The following is an 18,786-nucleotide window of genomic DNA, read 5'->3' as shown; positions in this document are numbered from 1 at the left end:
TAGGGCAGCACGGCTGGCCCTTAAATGTACACGGAGAGCTAACATTAATGATATGCATGTCAATCACTCATGGCTCAAAGTGGAGGAGAGATTTACTTCATCACTACTTGTTTTTTAAGAAGTGTTGACAAGCTGAATGCACCGAGCTGTCTGTTTAAACTATTAACACACAGCTCGGAGACCCATGCATACCCAACAAGACAAATGAGCAGCAAAACCAACATGTGACAATGCACAATGCTAACCCACTGGGCACACATTGGTTGAATCAGCGTTGTTTCCACGTCATTACAATGGAATTACGTTGAACCAATGTGGAATAGATGTTGATTTGACGTCTGTGCCCAGTGGGAAGGTAGCCTAAAGGAAAAGAAGGACCTTATTAAAGCAACATGCTTAGGGGAGCATTTCGTGGTAATGATGAACCCAGACACTTGAAGACTTCATGTTTTTGGGTAGGCCTACATCAAGCAGAATACAGAATGATTTGATTTAAGCAGTCAGTGATGTTAGGACAGATGAATAGACTTAATTTACAAGTAAAGGTAGACCTAAATGCATTTTTGTTTGCAATTTGCGGGTTAGGGTACTGTTGAATGAATATGAGAATAATTGTTTATTAGCCTTTTCAAACTTGTAAAACGTAACCAGTGCGTGTGAAACTAACTGTGCCCACAAACCGTCTACTTGCCTGTCCACAAACGGTAAGAATTATAGACGGCTAGACAGAGGTGCTGTCCATTGAGCACCACCGTTAACCTGCTGAATCCTGGCCACGGCCTCAGCTATCTTATAAAATACTTTCTTCTGAAGCTAATTTTCATCATTGTTCCAGCTCATTCTGTTACGGGATACTCCAGGATGTGCCGATTCTGCCGGTACCAGATTACGTTTGAACCTGTTGAAATGTGGAAGCTACACTGTCTACTAGGGGCAATGTGAGCACCTATTACCTTCTAATAGGCTTGCAACCTGCTAGGGTGTTTGGGATGGGGATGGTGGATGGGCGTTTAAGCCGCAGACTCCGGCTCTGAGGGTCACGTGTTCAATCGCAGTGCTAGACACTCGTTTTTAGTTTTTTAGTTTTAAGCCTTTCCCAAACCTTAACCACTCAGAATTAATGCCTAAACTTAAAGGGATACTTCGGGATTTTGGCATGCTAGCAGATACCAATAAACTTCCAGTCATTGCACTTAGGCTACTTTGCTTTGGCTCGCAAAACTACCTCTAACTTCCTTCATACTGGACACAGAGACATAACATTTTAAACCTATCCCTAACCTTAACCATTCTGAGTTAATGCCTAAACTTAAGTTTTAGTTTCACTTTTGCAGAGTTTTACTGACAGCTAAAATACGGCACCACATGGCATAATTAAAACTTAAAGCCATGGCTTAATTCTGTAACTGCAGTTATGCCACTACCTGCCGTTTTAATTGGAGATTGGGTTGCATTGTTCGGTCAAGTTTGCTTTGTTCACCTTGATAATATAAGTAATACCTTTGATTTATGCCTTTTATTCCAATGAGCTTGCAGCCCGGGAACTACTGACGAATCTCGACTCACTCATCGCCTTAACCATCCGGATCGATGAACGGCTACGGGAACATAGGAGGGAGAAGAGGTCTGATTGTGGTCCCAATTGCTCACTCAAGGATCCCACCTTGCATCTGATGAACTCCGGAAGTCCCCGGCGTCTACGTCCCCGAGAGGATCCAAGCTTACCTGAGTTCCTCCAAGAGCCTCCGAAGACTGCCGATTTGTCTCTTCCCGAGCCAATGCAGCTGGGCAGGGCTAGGCTGTCTCCAGCCGAACGCGTACGCAGACTTAACACCCAGAGTTGTCTGTATCGCGGTACTGCCGGTCATGTGTCTACCTGTCCCTTCATGAGACCTAGCTCATTTGTAGGAATGAGTACTCTGGTGGGTCTTAAGGATAATTTTGCTTCTCCCTTTACCCGCCCGCCCTCTCCATGCCACCCTGCTATGGGGCGATCAGTTCCAAGTCTCTCCAGATACTCATCGACTCAGGGGCCAATATGAGCCTTATAGACGTTACCCTGGTGTCCGAGCTGGGCATCCCCACTCAGCCCCTCTCCATTCCCATGGACGTTAGAGCGCTGGACCGGCGCTCCATAGGCCGGGTCACCCACCATACCACCCCCATCAACCTACGAGTGTCGGGGGAACCACAGCGAGACGATCCAATTCCTGCTAATTGAGTCTCCGCAGGTTCCCGTGGTGTTGGGATTCTCATGGCTCCAGCGACACAATCCCTCTATTGATTGGTCTACTGGTGTCATCGTGGGCTTGAGCCCATTCTGCCACACGCATTGCCTGAAGTCAGCTCTGCCTGCCCCAGGACGTCTTCTTGGGGGCTTGGAAATTGCCCCGGACCTCTCTACCATTCCTGCGGAGTACCAGGACCTCAGGGAGGGGTTCAGTAAGACCCGGGCCACTTCGCTTCCGCAACACCAACCGGTACCCAAGAATGTCAAGCCTGATGCGCTGGCACGCTGCTATAGCCCTGCGGCTACACCTCCAGAAGCTGAGACCATTCTTCCCTGCTCCAAGATTATTAGCCCCTCTGCTGTTTGTCCTCTGTTGCTCCGTAACCTCCGTATACTTCCTACTTTTCATGTGTCTAGATGTAAACCCATGTCTCACAGCCCTTTGTCTCCTGTTTCCAGGCCCACCCCTCTCCCCATCTCATCGACGGCCAACCGGCGTACATTGTGAGGCGTCTCCTGAAGGTTCGACCTTGGGGCAGGGGATTCCAGTACCTGGTTGACTGGGAGGGTTATGGCCCAGAGGAGAGGTGCTGGGTCTCTGCTAGGGACATCCTGGACCCAGGCCTCATCTCTGAGTTCCAACGCCGGCACCACGCTCAACCAGGTATAGGCCCAGGTAGGACGCCATGTGGCGTCCTTGGGGGGGGGGGGGGGGGGGGGGGGGGTTGGGTACTGTGTCACGCCCTGATCTGTTTCACCTGTCTTTGTGCTTGTCTCCACCCCCCTCCAGGTGTCGCACATCTTCCTCATTATCCAGTGTATTTATAACTGTGTTCTGTTTGTCTGGTGCCAGTTTGTTTTGTTTCATAAAGCCTACCAGCGGTTTCCCCTCTGTGCCAGTCTCTAGATTATTCCTGGTTTTGACCTTTTCTGCCCACCCTGTGCCAGCCTGCCATCCTGTACCTTTGCCCCACTTCTCTGGATAATCGACACCTGCTTGCCTTGACCTGTCATTTGCCTGCCTCGTTGCTGTAATAAACATTGTTACTTCGACACAGTCTGCATTTGGGTCTTACCTGAAACGTGATAATTGGACCGTTAGCAATTATCATGACACAAGGCAAAACCCAGATGCAGACACAGGAGGCAGATGGTTAGAGTCTTACAATATTTATTAATCCAATAGGGGAAGGCAAGAGAATGGTCGTGGACAGGCAAAAGGGTCAAAACCAGTTTCGAGTCCAAAAGGTACCAAAGGGCAGGCAGAATCAAGGTCAGGGCAGGCAGGATGATCAGGCAGGCGGGAAAGAAGTCCAGAGTCAGGCAGGAGTCAAAACCGGGAGGGCTATCAAAAAGAGAATAGCAAAAGGAGTACGGGAAAATCACGCTGGTTGACTTGACGAACATACAAGACGAACTGGCACAGAGAGACAGGAAACACAGGGATAAATACACTGGGGAAAACAAGCGACACCTGGAGGGGGTGGAGACAATAACGAAGACAGGTGAAACTGATCAGGGTGTGACAGCAATGTTATTAATTATATGTGTGTAATAATATTTCTCATAATCATATGTGTGTGTGCCTTCTTGCACGTGCGGTGCATTGGTGGAATTGTGTCCATATACTGGTATTTTAATGCCACCTATTGTTTGTAATTGTGATTGGCTACTTTGGTCTATGACATGGTGGGGCTGAGTTGAGCAGCGTCGGATGATATGAAATATGCGGCCATCGGAGGCTATCGCTTGTGTATCTTGGCTACAATGGTATTTAGGCCTACATTTGGTGAATCTTTTTGTCAATTTCGGTTAATAGCCTATGTCACTGTGGTTGTTGGAGCTATCTGTTGTATGGTGAACTTGGGCTTCAGCAAGGTTTATTTGTGAGTAAATCTGGCTTTGATAATAGCTAGTGCCTCACCAGCCACCAACCTCCCCGCATGTCACTGATCCACACAGTAATGTGTCACTGGAACCTGCAGGAATGGTATTTACTGCTTCAGCTGGCTTCGATGATTACAAATCAAACTTCTATTTCTTCAAGAAATGTTGATGTTAATTTCACAAGGCTGCCATCATATCCCCAGATTAAGAAACATCACCACAATGATATCTGACTGTAATCCACATAGATTTTAGTCAGAGAATCTAGACTCCCTCTCCCTTTTCCTCCACCTATCTCATTTGGGAATGCTGGTTCATTCTATATTCTCCTATCACAGGTCTTTTATCCAAATGGCCTGGGGATAGTTATGTCTAGCAGGCTGTAGCAGGCAGGTCTACAGAGCTCTAGGTCACCTAGATGTCACACCAACGGCACACACACACACACACACACACACACACACACACACACACACACACACACACACACACAAACACACACACGGCTTGAGACTTTCTCCTTCACTGTAGGGTGATGAATAGAGAGAAAAATAACTTTTTCACATCACACAACACACCCCCTGAAACGCTGAGATAAGTGAAACTGACATATTTACCACTGGTCCGCGGGACAATAATCACAGACGTCTAGCAGCAAGAAAAACACATTTGATAGTGAAAAGTGTTAAAAGAAGAAAAACTCGTGAATGGATCTGGGCTGTCTGGGGTTGTGAATCCACCTGGTGAGATTATAAATTGATGAGCAGAGGACAGAGCAAAGGGAAGGACACACAACGAACCAACACAGCATTTGCCAGGTGACAAAAATACATAAATAAAATGTATATCGATCAATATAACCTCACCCCTGCAGATTACCAACGCTATTGTTAATTTCTAATTAAATGACATACTAGGGAAAAAATACATTGACATACATAAACATACATATATTCTCAAATGAGGCGTGTTTGCTTTGCGTGTCACGCTCCCACAAGTGTACGGAGGTCACACGGTACATTTCAATCACTCTGCCGCCTGCCACGTTGACTGGCAGCCCTCCCCCACGGCACGGCCCACCCTCAACCTCTCCGTCCCATCCTCCCTCCATTAAATAAATTGTGTTGTAATAATCTCCTGTGATGTGATGTGTGCTCCTAATATTGGTGGATGGACACGGCAGCAGCCTCTTTTGATTACCCCACTCTCAGGCTCGGCCAGACCCAGAGCTCTCGCTAATCCTGTGCTTTACATTCACTAAATTAAAAAAGGGTGCAATGACTCCTCCGCCGCACCCGTTTCCCCACTATGGCATCCCCTACTCCATAGGCTATTATCACTGTACTGTGGAGTGCCGTGGAGAGTGCCGTGGAGAGGAGAGACATGCTCCATGAGGGCTGGCTGGGGGCCGGAGCTGGGAGCGACACTCACTCCCAACACCCACCAATAGTCAGTCCGAGCCTACGGCTGCATGTGGCCACCATGCAGGGTGGAGAGCCTGCATTATTTCCTCCCAGCTCATTTTCTATAAATCACCCAATGACAAGCTAGAGGTCCCGCAAGACCCAAACAAATCAATATGAAAACGCACCCTCAAATCAACTGTAATCAACCTGGCTGAACGTAGACAACACTGTCATCTGATCCCACCCCCTCCCGTTCTACCTGAGCTACGAGCAAGTCGAGAGAGAGCGATAAAGTGTGTGTGTGTGTGCGTGTGTGTCAGCAAGCAGAGGAACAGTACTAGAGCATTGCAGCCGTGTATTACACCTGTGTCATTTGTCATTCAAATGGCAGTTTTCCGAGAGGTTTTAGTACCCAGTCACTATAGTGTATTAGAAACAGTCTACTGTACATTGATTTAGCCTATAGTTTTCTCAACCTATGAAATAATCAATGACTGAACAGGCAAAGCTGAATTTCTGTATGACAAGCTATTTGTTGTGCTTCCAACAGACACATTTATAAAGCACTGTCACAAGATCAATATGACGAGCCACCATACAAATACAGTTCTGCTTTCATTCAGTGTGCAATCTTCATTTATGTACTGAAATGGAAATGGTGGAGTCAGTTATACGACCTCATTTTGAATTGGGATACCATTATTGTTTGGATGAACCAAAAAGGGGATATAATCTGAAGCCTTTATACACACAGAATAATTGTCCAGACTGGAATACAAGGGACATTTCATATATTTACTTTTGAGCTGCTGAAACATTTGCAACAGTTTTGATTCAGCAGCAATCATTCCCCTTTAGTTTCATAATGACAGCCACAACTCTTATCCCAGTTTTACAGGCTGATCGCTACAGTACATTTCCAAGCAGAGATGTATTTTAGAAACAGGATAATAACCCTGTCATGGGGAGTTAAAGCAAGCTGAACTAATGGGTCACAATACGCATTCAGAAGGAAGTATTTCTGCTAATGCACATTTGGACATAAAGGTGTTTCTTGGCCCTTGAAAAGCATCCGACCTACAGTAATGTGCATTCTGTCTTCTAAATCTGCTCTACTTCTCTTTAATGTATTCCTCTGGAAAGGTAACAGGAGGAGGAGGAACTAGAAGATGTCTTTCTAGAGGCCTTTTTTACTGCCAAGTGAAATCTCTTTGGGGAGATGGCGATGGTTATGCAGGATGAATAAAACGCCTGGTGAGACGTGGGGTTTGAAGGTTTGAACAGGGAATCTCCTGGCAGAGGGTGAGATGGAGGGAGGGAGTCGACTGATTGACAGACACAGCAGGCCAGGTTAACCTCCTCTTCTGATTGGGTTGGCAGCACTGTTTTATGCTTAATAGAGTCTTTAAAACCAAAATAAGCTTTCATGTTAAAAGTCTTGTCTTTTTCCAACTCCGTGGAGATACGGCAGTATTAAACAGTATAGTACTACTGATGATGCATCGTTAAGGGTGCTGCTGAATTACAAGGTTATTAAAAGGTACTTACAGATTGGAGAACAACGTTTTGCTGCCACATCATCCGTCATTAACCTTGCCAAATCTCTCACTGATTCACCCCATACAAAACACCAATCAATCACATCTGCTGCAGGCTGGTTGGCTGGCTGGCTGACTACATCACTTCCCCACAGGAAGGAAGAAGACGCATGTTCAGCAATGAGCAGAAATGAGGCTGTACAGCTTTGGCTCTGGAAATGAGCCTTTAGATTGGATTACGATGCCATTTTTAAGCCGTCTTTTCCCCTCAGAAGATGTGCTGTGCTCCTCCTCTCCCTCTCAACGTTATACAATAGTTGAGAAGAGAAAATATTGCTGAATTTCTGTAGTCATGACTGTGTGTGACTCCCAGTGACACTTTAATTTGTGCTTATTATGACAATATTAAATAGCAAAGGCTTTGGTGCAGCCAGGGAAATTGAAACTCAATCACAGAGTTCTGACTTCTCCAACCATGCCCATTACAAGATAATCCTTCATCTCCTTCAATACTTTAATTTCAGCCATGTGTTATTTCTGTCTCTGATTGTAGTCAATATACCTGCGGGGGGCACTATTTTGTGTTTATTCTATGGCAACAACACAGAAACAAACACTTCCTCATTATCATAATCCTCCTCTTTTAAAGCGGCAATATACAACTTTTTAGGTGACCTGACCAAATTCACATAGAAATGTGAGTTATAGATATGTCATTCTCATTGAAAGCAAGTCTAAGAAGCAGTAGATATGTTCTATGTCCGCTATTTCTATGCTTCCAGTTGTTAAGTTTTGTTTTTACATGTTTTACTTTCGGTTTTGTACACCAGCTTCAAACAGATGAAAATACAATATTTTTGGTTATGGAAAATATAATTCACAGCGATTTAGATGGTACAATGATTCTCCACGCAAACAAGAATTAATCCAATCTCTCACACAAGTCTGTAACTATACAACCTGTTAGTGGAGGGTGCTTAGTGGGATGACACTGCAAAAAAGTAGTTTGTTTGCTCATCTCATATACATTTAGACAGCTGCACTCATTAGCTAGTATCAAAAACCCGACCGTAAGCAACACAGTGACTAGGCAACACACTGCCTACGTCGATAAGGGAAGACAAAAAATCTGCAGACACTCCCAATAAATCACGAGGCAGACATGCCAGAACGTCGCGATTCAGAACCAAAGTTTGCAGTCAATACCTTTGCATCAACTACCTTAACTAAAACCAGTGCAAACTAGCCACTTGGGAAACATACTCATTAAAAATAGCCTCTGTGATCTCCATCTTGCTTGCAACTATTTTGTAGTTTATTTAAGCTGATAAAGTAGTAACGTAGGCAGTGACAGTTCCTCTACACCAAAAGATTCCATCATTGAAACCAAACCCTAGGTCGGGTTTTCAAGACTTCTCATTAGCAGAGTATTGTACTTCAATGGGGACACTTAAGCTTGCTGAAGCACAGAATGTTCATCGTGACCTATGTTAAGGGTAAAGGCATCAACTGGATGACTAAATTATAATGATAGCAGACCAGTTAACAATGAGTCAGGACTGAAAGAGATTTTTAATTGCACAAGTGAGAGGAACGTCCCATATAATCACAGTCAACTGATTTTATAGCGTGTAAACTGCTGTCAGCTAGCCGAAATGTTTCAAATATAATTACGCCGATATACAGTAACACCCTCCCACACACACTGAGCAGGGCAAGTGATTGACCTGATTCTCATGCCACTTGGCAGGCATGGCCACTGGACATTAGGATGTGTTGGATGCCAGGGGGAGTCAGAGACTGTAGATACCGAGGGAGAGGGTATAATAGAAATGGCAGACTCCTGTCCATAGAGTAACTCTCATCTCACGTCTTTAGAAGGGGAAAGAGGGGAGTTGGGGGTGTAGGTAATTATAGCAAGAGTGGGAGGCAATTGCAGGTGTGGGAGACAGAGGAGTGACTTTGGTGTAGGAGGTGCTAACTGTAGTGGTACAAGTGGGAGGGGTCACATTGGGAAAGATGATGGCCCTTGTGGTGGGAGAGAGGGGTAACAGCCAGGTAATTGATTGCAGCTAGATCTGTGATCTAGCCCTCGCTGAATACCAGTACTCCCCACTGAGAAAGAAATCATCCAATAATCTTGGTATGAAATGCGTAAACATAGTCAGAATACTGACAATAAGACAAAAGGAATCCAGTGTTCCAGTTACTGAATACTGTGTACTATGAAGGTTACTCAACACTGTTGGAATATGTCCCTGGATGAAACAAATCAAAAATGATGGTACAATAAATCGTATGATTCAACTCCCAACTTACACAGATATGCATTTCTACTATTATATACTGTCACTTCCACAGTGCACACACACACCCACACACAGACACATACACTTCTTGCAAAGGCAAAGCAAATTACATCCCATTTCTTTTCTTGGCAGCCTGAGCTAAGTAATCCAGGCATCTGAGAAATGTGCACCATCCTGTGATGTGAAGGCAGCAGAATGTCTGTGTAGATTCACAAGACCAATGGGGAAAAAAGCAGATAAATCAGTCTGTTTTCCATGGAGAGTGCCTTCCTTTCCCTGAGCCCTTCTCTCTCTATCCACAGCCCTGGGCTGTGTCTGCCTGCCTGACACTGCTGCCTGCCTGCTCCCCCTCTCCCTCTCTGGCCGCCAGCCTACCCTGCCTGTAAACACTCGTCACGCAAACTTGTCTCTCACAAGCGAGACAAACCTGGTCTTGTTCTTGAAGCACTACTGTTATGACACACCTTCTGCTTGTGTGACAGGTGATGGGGTTGGATGTGGTATTACTGTATATCATTATATAAAGTGTACAGTAGATGAACCAAAGACAAACTAGCTGGATCAAATCAAATGTCAAGGACAGGGAAAGATCTGTCGGGCAATTAGGCTTCTGCTATTGTCTTTCACAACAATATGTTACATTTTTGCACTTAGCGTTTCGTCTGGTAACAATAAAGGCATTAGCCAACATGTAATGTCAATATCTGGAGGCTTTTATTTGAACTATATGATTAGAGATGGTGTATGTCCAGTTGACAATTCAGTGTCACCTCAAAAAAATAAGGTAAGCATGAGGTAAGAGGTCAACTTTTGAAAAGGTTTTCATGTGCCATTTCACTGTCCTTGAAACGCTGATACAGGTACCCAATATGGCAGCCAGAGACAAAATGTGGCAACGACCTAAATATTTTTGAACGTATCAGAATACCGAAAAGTATGATGACTTGGTAAGTTAAGATCACCTCTCAAATGTTTAATGAATTTGAGATAATTTGGTTGAACTCATACATGAAAGAACAATAAGCATTCATGTATATTACTCTAATTTGTTTCAAATTGTGTTCAACTGTAATATAGTTTAATATAATACAGTATGATATGATATTGTACAATATATATTTACTATTTAAATTATGCATAACAAATATTACAATTGCAATATCAAACTTTGTATCTGGTTACTGCGATACTGTATTCCACTTTTGGAGTAAAAACATTATTCCTTAATAAAATATTCCCTCCTAATCCATCCTATATTACATGCATGAGCTGAATGATTACAATCCACTGAATAAATGAAACCTATGTAAGAGGTTGTTATTAACTTACTGACATTATTGGGATTATAAAGATCACTGCTTATTCTGAAAATGTGTGAAAATGCTTTATAAATGCAGGCTACGTTCATATTGGTTTGTGCTGTATATCATACTCTCTGTAGCTACGTTTCACCATAATGTTTCACCCATTCTCTGGATATACTTCAGGATTCACTGTATGTTTTTGGACCTATGGCCAGTAGGCCCTTGAGGTATAGTATCAATAATGGACAATGTCCATAATGCTAAGCAATCCTGTGCTTTACATTACATCAGATGCATGCACTGTACTGTATAGCCAATGTCACAGTCAAGGGCAATACTTAATGAATAACAAGAGAATGAGGCTGCACTTCCGTTTATACCTCATATGAAAACTTGAAGAATGATACAGGTAATTTATAGGTAGAATTGGTTATGATAATTTTGAACACATGAAACCTGAAACCTTAAATACTAGTGTGTGTGGGGGGGGGGGGCTAATTACTCAGTCATTAGCACATCACCTCACATAAAGCCAATAGAGTTGCTGTACATTGATTAGTGATAAATCATTTCCCTGAATATAACGTGGATTTAATGAAAAAGAGAGAACATTACATTGGTGCACTTCTATTGATTCTGTTTTAAAAACTGAACAGACACCTTTGAGAACCATCTATGCGTGTGATGTTTGGCCTGTTCCTGCACACACATTATTCTGACGCCACCTATATATTAACTTACTCATTTATTTGACTTTTTTGACTTTATCGTTGTATTTCCAATGTTGAATAAGTTATAGCTATATTATAGCTGATGTCTAATAAATACATTTAAAATGAAGAGTAAGTATCATGGGATTATGTAATTCTCAGACGTGTAAATTATTTTTGATTAGATTTCAATTCATTAAACAAATTGTTCCACACACATTTATGCACAGAATTAGGGCTAAACCAAATGTATCCTTTTATCCTTGTATCCTTTTATTTCCGAGATGACTGCATTTTCTGATGCCATCATTAAATACCCTATCACTAATGCATTTGCCATTGTGCCTCATAGTGAGATAGTGAAATTATCAGTTGAAAATAAAGTACCCATTTCATTTACCTTGTAGGCTAGGTGAGTGTGTATGAACGCATCCTACCTACACTTCATCCGCGCATGACGCTCTGACGTCTGACCAGAGCGCAATGGAGTTAGTTACCTGAAATCACTGTAAGGGTGAATTATCCAAAATCCGGCGGATTTAACCCGCTCTTGTTCCCGTTCCACCGCCTTTTCGCTCCCAAACATCCTTAGGGAGAACTTGTTGACCCCCGGTTGCAGCATAGCCCCAAACTGCCTGTGTATGAATCCTGCCTGGTACAATCTCTCGTCGTCCGGCGAAATTTGATCAATGCCATCCAACTTTATGAACCCTGATTCCTGGTCAAGAGAAGCATGTTGGGCACCACCACCGCTGGCGCCTTGCGCACCTTGGTCCGCCCCGCCGCCAATAGCTCCGGGGGGGCTCTCCTCGCTCGGGGTGACGTCTCCTTCCGTGATGAGGCGCCTCTGCTCCGCGGAGTCTGAGTCGTGCACATGCCGACTGGTGATGGAGGAGAGACTGCCACGAAATCTCCGACAATCTCCGTTTAAACTGGTCTTCGTTGGTCTCCCAATGTCCGTCTCCATGATCACCGTGTCTCCACTTCTGGTCTCCCCGATGCCTTTGAAGCTTCCTCTGGAGGTTGGTGACGGCAAGGGTTTCATCCTAATACTCTTCCTCCGGGTGTCCTTGTCGCCGTCTTCTCCTTCGCCCATGATAGAAGCTTTCTGTCCAATATGCTGTGGCAAACTGTAGAGCCTTTTACGCATGGAGGAGTGCAACCTGTCCATTATGACATTGAAACGGAACGAACAATTTCAAATGCAATAGATGTCCAGAATAGGATGGTTATTGTTGAGAAGTATAGCCACGAACCCCACAGCTCCCTATCTGTGAGTGAGAGCGACCAGTCTGGAGCTAATCTCAAACCCTGAAAGCATTACACTGATACACATGACACGGGCGGCTGTGGCTCTTCTAGTGCAAATACAGGAAGAGGCTCCTTTCTCGATCATTACCTTACAGTTTAGATATGCCTTCTCTCGCTGCATTGACAGTCCGATTCACCATAACACTCATGGTAGGCACGTACGCTCCAACCGTGTGCGCACCAAGTGAGGGGAGAAAGCTGGTAGAAGCCACCTTAGCATGATACGTGAGGGACGTGCCGACTGACAGAGAGGAGACGAGGAGGTCATGAACAGCGGAAGGAGGGATGCTATTTTCCTCCAAATTCGTGTCAGCTGCCTCTCAATAATAAACAATGCAATGCAATCACGCACCATAGGCTGCATCAGCAGCAGCATCCAAGGACCCGCTGACACCTATTGTCCCAAGCATTCTGGTAGGATGAATATTCATGAAGCTGATGGGTTGCCATAGGAGCCAACGTGGTTTTAGAGCATTTCGTATTACTCTGTAGTCTACATAAATCGGAGACACTCCATTTAGTATGATATGTTACCTTTCATATGGTATGTATTCATTTGGGGATGTCCATCATCCATTTTGTATGATATGTTACAAATTACTATGATATGTTACGACTTGCAATTCATTTAATATGTTACGAATTTGCAAAAGATTATGTTACGAATTCCAATTTGTGGTGGCTAATGCTAGCTAGGTGGCTAACACAAGCTTGCATTTTTTATTTTTTTATTTCACCTTTATTTAACCAGGTAGGCTAGTTGAGAACAAGTTCTCATTTGCAACTGTGACCTGGCCAAGATAAAGCATAGCAATTCAACACACACAACAACACAGAGTTACACATGGAATAAACAAAACATAGTCAATAATACAGTAGAAAAAATAAAAACAAAAAGTCTATATACAGTGAGTGCAAATGAGGTAAGATAAGGGAGTTAAGGCAATAAATAGGCCATGGTGGCGAAGTAATTACAATATGGCAATTAAACACTGGAATGGTAGATGTGCAGAAGATGAATGTGCAAGTAGAGATACTGGGGTGCAAAGGAGCAAGATAAATAAATAAATACAGTATGGGGATGAGGTACATAGATGGGCTGTTTACAGATGGGTTATGTACAGGTGCAGTGATCTGTGAGCTGCTCTGACAGCTGGTGCTTAAAGCTAGTGAGGGAGATATGAGTCTCCAGCTTCAGTGATTTTTGCAGTTCGTTCCAGTCATTGGCAACAGAGAACTGGAAGGAAAGGCGACCAAAGGAAGAATTGGCTTTGGGGGTGACCAGTGAGATATACCTGCTGGAGCGAGTGCTACGAGTGGGTGCTGCTATGGTGACCAGTGAGCTGAGATAAGGCAGGGCTTTACCTAGCAGAGACTTGTAGATAACCTGTAGCCAGTGGATTTGGCGACGAGTATGAAGTGAGGGCCAACAAACGAGAGCATACAGGTCGCAGTGGTGGGTAGTATATGGGGCTTTGGTGACAAAACGGATGGCACTGTGATAGACTGCATCCAATTTGTTGAGTAGAGTGTTGGAGGCTATTTTATAGATGACATCGCCGAAGTCGAGGATCGGTAGGATGGTCAGTTTTACGAGGGTATGTTTGGCAGCATGAGTGAAGGATGCTTTGGTGCGATATAGGAAGCCGATTCTAGATGTAATTTTTGATTGGAGATGCTTAATGTGAGTCTGGAAGGAGAGTTTACAGTCTAACCAGACACCTAGGTATTTGTAGTTGTCCACATATTCTAAGTCAGAACCGTCCAGAGTGGTGATTCTGGACGGGCGGGCGGGTGCAGGCAGCGATCGATTGAATAGCATGCATTTAGTTTTACTTGCATTTAAGAGCAGTTGGAGGCCACGGAAGGAGAGTTGTATGGTATTGAAGCTCGTCTGGTTAACACAGTGTCCAAAGAGGGGCCAGAAGTATACAGAATGGTGTCGTCTGCGTAGAGGTGGATCAGAGAATCACCAGCAGCAAGAGCGACATCATTGATGTATTCAGAGAAAAGAGTCGGCCTGTGAATTGAACTCTGTGGCACCCCCATTTATCGGTGGTGACAGTGTTTCCTAGCCTCAGTGCAGTGGGCAGCTGGGAGGAGGTGCTCTTATTCTCCATGGACTTTACAGTGTCCCAGAACTTTTTTGAGTTTGTACTACAGGATGCACATTTCTGTTTGAAAAAGCTAGCCTTAGCTTTCCTAACTGCCTGTGTATATTGGTTCCTAACTTCCCTGAAAAGTTGCATATCATGGGGGCTATTCGATGCTTATGCAGAACGCCACAGGATGTTTTTGTGCTGGTCAAGGGCAGACAGGTCATGAGTGAACCAAGGACTATATCTATTCCTAGTTTTTTTTTAAATGAATGGGGCATGCTTATTTAAGATGGTGAGGAAGGCTCTTTTAAAGAATAACCAGGCATCCTCTACTGACGTGATGAGGTCAATGTGATTCCAGGATACCCCGGCCAGGTCGATTAGAAAGGCCTGCTCGCAGAAGTGTTTTAGGGAGCGTTTCACAGTGATGAGGGGTGGTCGTTTGACCGCAGACCCATTACGGATACAGGCAATGAGGCAGTGATCGCTGAGATCTTGATTGAAAACAGCAGAGGTGTATTTGGAGGGCGAGTTAGTTAGGATGTTATCTATGAGGGTGCCCGTGTTTACGGATTTGGGGTTGTACCTGGTAGGTTCATTGATAATTTGAGTGAGATTGAGGGCATCAAGCTTAGATTTTAGGATGGCCGGGGTGTTAAACATGTCCCAGTTTAGGTCACCTAGTAGCACAAGCTCAGAAGATAGATGGGGGGCAATCAATTCACATATGGTATCGAGGGCACAGCTGGGGGCAGAGGGTGGTGAATTTTTTGAAGTAGAAGCTCGAATTGTTTGGGCACAGACCTGGATAGTAAGACAGAACTCTGCAGGCTATCTCTGCAGTAGATTGCAACACTGCCCCCTTTGGCAGTCCTATCTTGGCAGAAAATGTTATAGTTGGGGATGGAGATTTCAGGGTTTTTGGTGGTTCTCCTAAGCCAGGATTCAGACACGGCTAAGACATCCGGGTTGGCAGAGTGTGCTAAAGCAGTGAGTAAAACAAACTTAGGGAGTAGGCTTCTAATGTTAACATGCATGAAACCAAGGCTTTTACGGTTACAGAAGTCAACAAATGAGAACACCTGGGGAGTGGGAGTGGAGCTAGGCACTGCAGCACCTGGATTAACCTCTACATCACCAGAGGGACAGAGGAGAAGTAGGATAAGGGTACGGCTAAAGGCTATACGAACTGGCCGTCTAGCACATTCGGAAGAGAGAGTAAAAGTACGAGAAAAAAAAAATGTATGAAATGAATTGAAATGTATGCATTCACTACTGTAAGTCGCTCTGGATAAGAGCGTCTGCTAAATGACTAAAATGTAAATGTAAAAGGAGCAGGTTTCTGGGCACGATAGCATAGATTCAAGGCATAGTGTACATACAAAGGTAAGGTAGGATGTGAGTACATTGGAGGTAAACCTAGGCATAGAGTAATGATGAGAGAGATGTAGTCTCTAGAGACGTTTAAACCAGGTGAAGTCATCGCATATGTAGGAGGTGGAATAACATGGTTGATTAAGGCATATTGAGCAGGCCTAGAGGCTCTACAGTGAAATAAGACAGTAATCACTAACCAGGACAGTAATGGACGAGGCATATTGATATTAGAGAGAAGCATGCGTAGCCAAGTGATCATATGGGTCCAGTGAGTGGTTGGGCTGGCTGGGGACATGGCGATTCAGATAGTTAGCAGGCCGGGGCTAATAAGCTAGCAGTTAGTAGGCCGGGGCTAACAAGCTAGCAGTTAGCAGACCGGGGCTAGCAAGCCAGCAGTTAGCAGACCGGGGCTAGCAAGCAAGCAGTTAGCAGACCGGGGCAAGCAAGCTAGCAGTTAGCAGACCGGGGCTAGCAAGTAAGCAGAAGGGCCTTTGGGGGACGTCGCGATGGAGGTACGTCTGTTTTTGCCTCTTCGTGCGGTGACGTCGATAGACCAGTCGTGGATTAGTAGGGTTCCAAGTAGCTCTAGGTAGCTAGCAGGCCGCGGTTAGCAGAATGGGCCATCAGAGGACGTCATGCCTGAGGGGCCTGTTGGAATCCTCAGGCAGATTATGTCGGTATTCCAGTCGTAGAGGATCGGCGGGGTTCCGTTCCCCGTACCGGCAGTAGAAGGGGTCCGGATATTGTAGCCCAGAAGTGGGCTTCGGTGGTAGCCCAGGAGCCCTAGCCGGGCTAGCTTCAGGCTAATTGGTGCTTGCTCCAGGATGGAAACAATAGCCAGGAGTAGTAACCCGGGATTGCGGTTAGCTAGTTGCGAAGATCCAGATGAAAATATTCAGAGTTTGCGGTAGGAATCTGGGGATATGGAGAGGAAAAGAAATAGGTCCATTATGCTCTGGTTTGAGTCACGTTGTACGAACTGGCGAGAGCTTTCCGAGCTAAAGGTTAGCTGATGACCGCTAGCCGTGGTTTGCTGACTGATAGCTGGTAGCTAGTTAGCTGACTAGCTTCAGTTGAGGGATTCCAGATCCGAAGTAAATAGAAATACCTTAGAAAAAAAACAGATCCACGCCACATTGGGTGAGGCAGGTTGCAGGAGAGTATTTAGAAGTTGAGATTTAGCGAAGAAAAATATATAAAAAGATATATACAAGGGACACGACAGGACAAAGACAAAGACGTCTGACTGCTACGCCATCTTGGAACCAAAAAAAGGGTTAGGGGTTAAGGTTAGGAGTTAGGTTAAAGTTAGGGTTCGGGGAAGGGTTAGCTAAAAGGGTTAAGGTTAGGGTTAGATGAAGGGGTGGCTACAAGTGGCGCAGCAGTCTAAGGCACTGCATCTCTATGCAAGAGGCATCCCTGCAGTCCTTGGATGGAATCCAGGCTGCATCACATCTGACTGTGATTGGGAGGCCCTAAGGGCTGTTGGTGGTAGGCCGTCATTGTAAATAAGAATTTGTCCTTAACTGACTTGGCTAGTTAAATAAAGATTTTAAAAAAGTGGGTCAGGTTAGCTTGACTTGGGTAAGAGTTCACTGAGTACCGGCACCTTAACTGTTCTACTGCTTGAGCTCCTGTTCCTCTTATAGAATATTAGCTGAAAAGTATTGTGGAGCTCCTGCACCTAAATATAAACAGTATCGGCACCTATTTCAGTCCAAATCAAGCACTGGTTAGCTAACATGATAAGCAGTTAAAAAGTAGAAAATAGTGGAAAAGTTGCTAAAATGCTGAAGTTTCCGTAATTAGATTCGAACACGCCGTTCGCGTTATACATCCACCTCGACCAACCCCACTCCTTAAATGTTTTGCCATAAGTAACCTTCTATGTTATGTAACCATGTAACATATCATAGTAATATGTCTAGTCTATGAGACCAGTCTGTAGGAGCGAGAACTTCAAATAAGCAAAGCTCTCCCCAATTCTTGAATAGCTATCGTGTCCTTTTAAAGATACAGTTGAAGTCGGAAATTTACATACACCTTAGCCAAATATATTTAAACTCAGTTTTTCACAATTCCTGACATTTAATCCTAGTAAAAATTCCCTGTTTTAGGTCAGTTAGGATCACCACTTTATTTTAAGAATGTGAAATGTCAGAATAATAGTAGAGAGAATGATTTATTTCAGCTTCTATTTCTTTAATCACATTCCCAGTGTGTCAGAAGTTTACATACACTCAATTAGTATTTGGTAGCATTGCCTTTACATTGTTTAATTTGGGTCAAACGTTTCGGGTAGCCTTCCACAAGCTTCCCACAATAAGTTGGGTGAATTTTGACCCATTCCTCCTGACAGAGCTGGTGTAACAGAGTCAGGTTTGTAGGCCTCCTTGCTCGCACATGCTTTTTACGTGCTGCCATAACATTTTCTATAGGTTTGAGGTCAGGGCTTTGTGATGGCCACTCCAATACCTTGACTTTCTTGTCCTTAATAAGGCTAGGGGGCAGTATTTTGACGTGCGAATAAAAAGCGTGCCCAAAGTTAACTGCCTGCTACTCAGGCCCAGATGCTAGGATATGCATATTATTAGTAGATTTGGATAGAAAACACT

The 18,786-nt window shown here is 44.3% G+C and overlaps 1 protein-coding gene across 1 annotated transcript in view; it reads right to left on the bottom strand.

Moving 5' to 3' along the window:
• LOC115203029 (potassium/sodium hyperpolarization-activated cyclic nucleotide-gated channel 4-like) overlaps window positions 1-12,729 on the bottom strand; it is an 89,573-nt gene extending 76,844 nt beyond the window's left edge. The window contains exon 1 of the mRNA XM_029767307.1: window positions 11,882-12,729. Coding sequence (XP_029623167.1) covers window positions 11,882-12,555 — 674 coding nt within the window. The 5' untranslated portion in view covers window positions 12,556-12,729. The remainder of the gene's footprint in view (window positions 1-11,881) is intronic.
• Between the last annotated feature and the right edge of the window lie 6,057 nt (window positions 12,730-18,786).

This window comes from Salmo trutta, chromosome 12, assembly GCF_901001165.1.
Source record: "Salmo trutta chromosome 12, fSalTru1.1, whole genome shotgun sequence".
In the NCBI taxonomy this organism is placed as follows: domain Eukaryota; kingdom Metazoa; phylum Chordata; class Actinopteri; order Salmoniformes; family Salmonidae; genus Salmo; species Salmo trutta.
This window is presented reverse-complemented; position numbering and strand designations above follow the sequence as displayed.